The sequence below is a fragment of the Rhinopithecus roxellana genome, chromosome 11, assembly GCF_007565055.1.
Source record: "Rhinopithecus roxellana isolate Shanxi Qingling chromosome 11, ASM756505v1, whole genome shotgun sequence".
In the NCBI taxonomy this organism is placed as follows: Eukaryota; Metazoa; Chordata; class Mammalia; order Primates; family Cercopithecidae; genus Rhinopithecus; species Rhinopithecus roxellana.
Genome location: NC_044559.1, coordinates 59,932,883 through 59,937,516, shown reverse-complemented (window position 1 = coordinate 59,937,516; position 4,634 = coordinate 59,932,883). Strand labels below are relative to the sequence as shown.

General features: G+C 44.9%; 1 protein-coding gene across 1 annotated transcript; it reads left to right on the top strand.

Annotated features, from left to right (window-relative positions):
• The first annotated feature begins 873 nt into the window (after nucleotides 1-873).
• Nucleotides 874-4,229, top strand: DKK1 (dickkopf WNT signaling pathway inhibitor 1). Its single transcript, XM_010381599.1, has 4 exons — nucleotides 874-1,299; nucleotides 1,545-1,707; nucleotides 2,871-3,011; nucleotides 3,127-4,229. Exons 1-4 carry the CDS (start codon nucleotides 1,057-1,059, stop codon nucleotides 3,378-3,380), a joined length of 801 nt encoding a protein of 266 aa, XP_010379901.1. The 5' UTR covers nucleotides 874-1,056; the 3' UTR covers nucleotides 3,381-4,229.
• Nucleotides 4,230-4,634: the final 405 nt, after the last annotated feature.

Here is a 4,634-nt window from a genome sequence, read left to right as displayed (position 1 = left end):
GAGAACGGGGAAAGGCGACTGACCCGGTACGTTGGACCCTGTCCGCTTTGGCCCCGGCCACTTTGATCTCACGCGTCTGCCTAATCAAGTTCATCTACTGCCGCGATTGCCCTGATTCAAAGAACATTAAATGGTTTGATTATCGGACGGTCATTTCCCTCTTCCCTCCAGCCCTGATCTAATTTCTAAACGCCAGTCTCTCGCCTCCCTCTCTAAACTTCCCATCAAAAGAGAATTAGCTCTTCTTCCTTCTTACCCTCGTTTGATGTGCAAATTTCCTTCTCTTTGCACATTTTTCTCGCAGTGGCGGGGGGAGAGGAGGAGGAGGGCAGCTGAACGACCTTAAAGTCAGGGATCTAACTCAGATCTGCAAACCGCGACTCTGAAGGGTTAATGAGCAACTTGCACCCGCCACCTGGCCCTCTCAGAGGCGTCTTGCTAGAGCCATTGAATTACAGATCGGTTTGTATTTAATACTGAATATGACTTGTGTGCACAGTCAGCGAGTATTGGCGTAAGGGAGAGGTGCAAAAAGTGCTTTTGCAAAGCGTATCACCCCTCGGCTCTGAAAAGTATTTCAGATCTGGATAATTCAACCCTTACTGCCCGGCAAGGGCACCCAAGTTCCCAGAGTTCCTCCTGCCGCCTGCATTTATTAAAGTCGTCTGCTATAATGCTCGCTGCTAGCCGTCACCCCGAAGGTGAGCCGAGCCAGCCGAGCGACCAAGCCAGGGAGGAGCCGGGTGAAGAGTGTCAAAGGCCCCCCTTCATGTACACAAACACACCCCCTCCCAGCCCCTCCCAGCGCTTTGAAATCCCATCCCGGCTTTGTTGTCTCCCTCCCAAGGGGCCGGAATGCTCCGGGCCCGCGGTATAAAGGCAGCCGCGGTGGCGGTGGCGGCACAGAGCTCTGTGCTCCCTGCAGTCAGGAATCTGGGACCGCAGGGGGCTCCCAGACCCTGACTGTGCAACCGCACCGGCACGGTTTCGTGGGGACCCAGGCTTGCAAAGTGACGGTCATTTTCTCTTTCTTTCTCCCTCTTGAGTCCTTCTGAGATGATGGCTCTGGGGGCAGCGGGAGCTGCGCGGGTCTTGGTCGCGCTGGTAGCGGCGGCTCTTGGCGGCCACCCCCTGCTGGGAGTGAGCGCCACCTTGAACTCGGTTCTCAATTCCAACGCTATCAAGAACTTGCCCCCACCGCTGGGCGGCGCTGCGGGGCACCCAGGCTCTGCAGTCAGCGCCGCGCCAGGAATTCTGTACCCGGGCGGGAATAAGTACCAGACCATTGACAACTACCAGGTGAGAGGGGTCGGGCAGTCCGAGGATGCTCTGACCTTGAAAGGGTCCTATTTGGAGAGGAGGGAGTAGAACGTGCTGAGTGTGTGCGGTTCAGGGAGCATTTGGCAACCCTGCAATTGGGAGCAGTGGGCGGTAACAGGTTTTGGAGAGGTGGACAGATAGGGACTGTAATCAGCGCACGGGTCCAAGAGGGCGGGTACCTGGACGTCTGGATGCCTCACCCTCTCCCCGAACCCTTCCCACAGCCGTACCCGTGCGCAGAGGATGAGGAGTGCGGCACTGATGAGTACTGCGCTAGTCCCACCCGCGGAGGGGACGCGGGCGTGCAAATCTGTCTCGCCTGCAGGAAGCGCCGAAAACGCTGCATGCGTCACGCTATGTGCTGCCCCGGGAATTACTGCAAAAATGGTGAGTCCTGAAAGCTCCCTTCACACTAAAACTGTCCAGCCTTTGAGCGTCTATGAATAGGGGGAAAAAACTCCGCCCTGGGAACTCTGCGGCGCCACCTGCAAATGGGTCTTCAGCATGCAGGATTCCGCTGAAGTATCTTCAAGTGTTTAATCGGGAAGAAGAGAGAAGTTCGGAGGTCTCTGAGGTCCTTATCTTCCTCCATGGCCCTCAATGATTCAATGCAACGGCTCACCTCGTAGTGGACCCTTCCATAAAAATTTGTCAGGGAGAACCTTGAGGTCAATTGAGCAGGTAGATGACAGGGAGGACGATGGGATCATGCAGAGACCAAAGAAATCAGCTTTGGCGTTCAGCTGCCCTTTTCATTTTTCTTACTGTGACTCTCACAGCTTTGCCAGATTGGCCTCTCCTTCTGATTTTTGCTGAAACTGTTGTCAACCAGAGGACTGTGATTTATCTGCATAGGCCATTTTTAAGAGAGATCTTGATACCCTCACAACCTGACCTCTCCATCCTTCCCCCTCCCTCTACCCTCTGCTGCCTTAATATAAGTACTTCTCCACCCAACCACAGATCCACTAACTTTTAAGTTTTCAAAAGGTGGACTTAGACAGCTAAAGAGGTCTCCAGAAATAAGCTAACAGGGTGGCGACCCTCCTTAGGACCCAGCAATACTCCAAGATGAACTAAGTAAATCTCTGTAATATGGAAATTACCCAGTAAAGTAACTGGTGGGTGAGATTGCAATGTTCCAGGCAGCTGGAATTGCATTTGCTTAACTTAGTCTGGCAGGAACCATATAGCACCAGGGGCAGAGAAGTTATTTTTAAGAACATTGTTAAAAGTGACTGATTTTCTTTTTCTTACCCCAAGGGTAGTATTAAAATGGGCAGAAATCTCACTTGCCCCTACCACAGTTGGTGGGAAAGTATTTTAAATGGCTATGCTAGGGATATTACATATGACTGACTGTATACAGTATACACATTTGTGCTTCTGTCCATCTAGAGAGTTTTGCATTAACAGTAAAGAGGTTTAAAATGATGTCACTGCAATGAAGTATCTCAAGTTGGCCCTGGCATGACAGACTGCCACTGTCACAGCTGTTAGCAGTAATGCATTACAACCCTGAAGTTAATCACTATTTCCTGCTTCCTTAGGAATATGTGTGTCTTCTGATCAAAATAATTTCCGAGGGGAAATTGAGGAAACCATTACTGAAAGCTTTGGTAATGATCATAGCACTTTGGATGGGTATTCCAGAAGAACAACATTGTCTTCAAAAATGTATCACACCAAAGGTAAGGATGTTAAGACTCATTCTTAGCACATCAAAAATGTCTTTTGAATTATTTTAGTGAAACGATGCATGTTTAACAGTAACTATGTACTTTTTTCCTGCTATCTTCTTCATAGGACAAGAAGGTTCTGTGTGTCTCCGGTCATCAGACTGTGCCACAGGATTGTGTTGTGCTAGACACTTCTGGTCCAAGATCTGTAAACCTGTCCTCAAAGAAGGTCAAGTGTGTACCAAGCATAGGAGAAAAGGCTCTCATGGGCTAGAAATATTCCAGCGTTGTTACTGCGGAGAAGGTCTGTCTTGCCGGATACAGAAAGATCACCATCAAGCCAGTAATTCTTCTAGGCTTCACACTTGTCAGAGACACTAAACCAGCTATCCAAATGCAGTGGACTCCTTTTATATAATAGATGCTATGAAAACCTTTTATGACCTTCATCAACTCAATCCTGAGGATATACAAGTTCTGTGGTTTCAGTAAAGCATTCCAATAACACCTTCCAAAAACCTGGAGTGTAAGAGCTTTGTTTCTTTATGGAACTCCCTTGTGATTGCAGTAAATTACTGTATTGTAAATTCTCAGTGTGGCACTTACCTGTAAATGCAACAAAACTTTTAATTATTTTTCTAAAGGTGCTGCACTGCCTATTATTCCTCTTGTTATGTAAATTTTTGTACACATTGATTGTTATCTTGACTGACAAATATTCTATATTGAATTGAAGCAAATCATTTCAGCTTATAGTTCTTAAAAGCATAACCCTTTACCCCTTTTAATTCTGGAGTCTAGAATGCAAGGATCTCTTGGAATGACAAATGATAGGTATCTAAAATTTACATGAAAATACTAGCTTATTTTCTGAAATGTACTATCTTAATGCTTAAATTATATTTCTCTTTAGGCTGTGATAGTTTTTGAAATAAAATTTAACATTTAATATCATGAAATGTTATAAGTAGACATGCATTTTGGGATTGTGATCTTAGAGGTTTGTGTGTGTGTATGTATGTGTGTGTTCTACAGGAACAGACATGTGACATGGTTAAAGATGATCAGAGAAAAGACAGTATCTAAATATAAGACAATATTGATCAGTTCTAGAATAAGTTTAAAGAAAGATGTATTCTGCATTGATAAACTCAAATGGTCATGGCAGAATGAGAGTGAATCTTACATTACTACTTTCAAAAATAGTTTCCAATAAATTAATAATACCTACCTAAATGGTCAATATTTTTTGGACAAGGAAGAAAATCATCCACAAAAATAATACTCCAAAGTACTTGGTGATTGGCGGGAACAGGAGATGTGCCCATAAATACAGTTAACAAATACATGCAGATTTCATACTCAACAAAATAATTTGCAGTATCTTAATTACTACTACATGCAAAGCAGACTTGTTCTAATTATTTTGGTTTTAAAATAATTATTAATTAAAAATCACAAATCCTTCCTCATTCCACTCTTTTTTCCCTTGCTTGGTGAGTTTACTATTTCAAATTTTGTTTAACCTGAAATCTATTGATTGGAATGAGGATAGGGATACAGTATTTTAAAGAAAACCCACAGGAATGAAATCTAAATTTTCTTTGCATTTTTACTTGCCAGATTTCATATTGT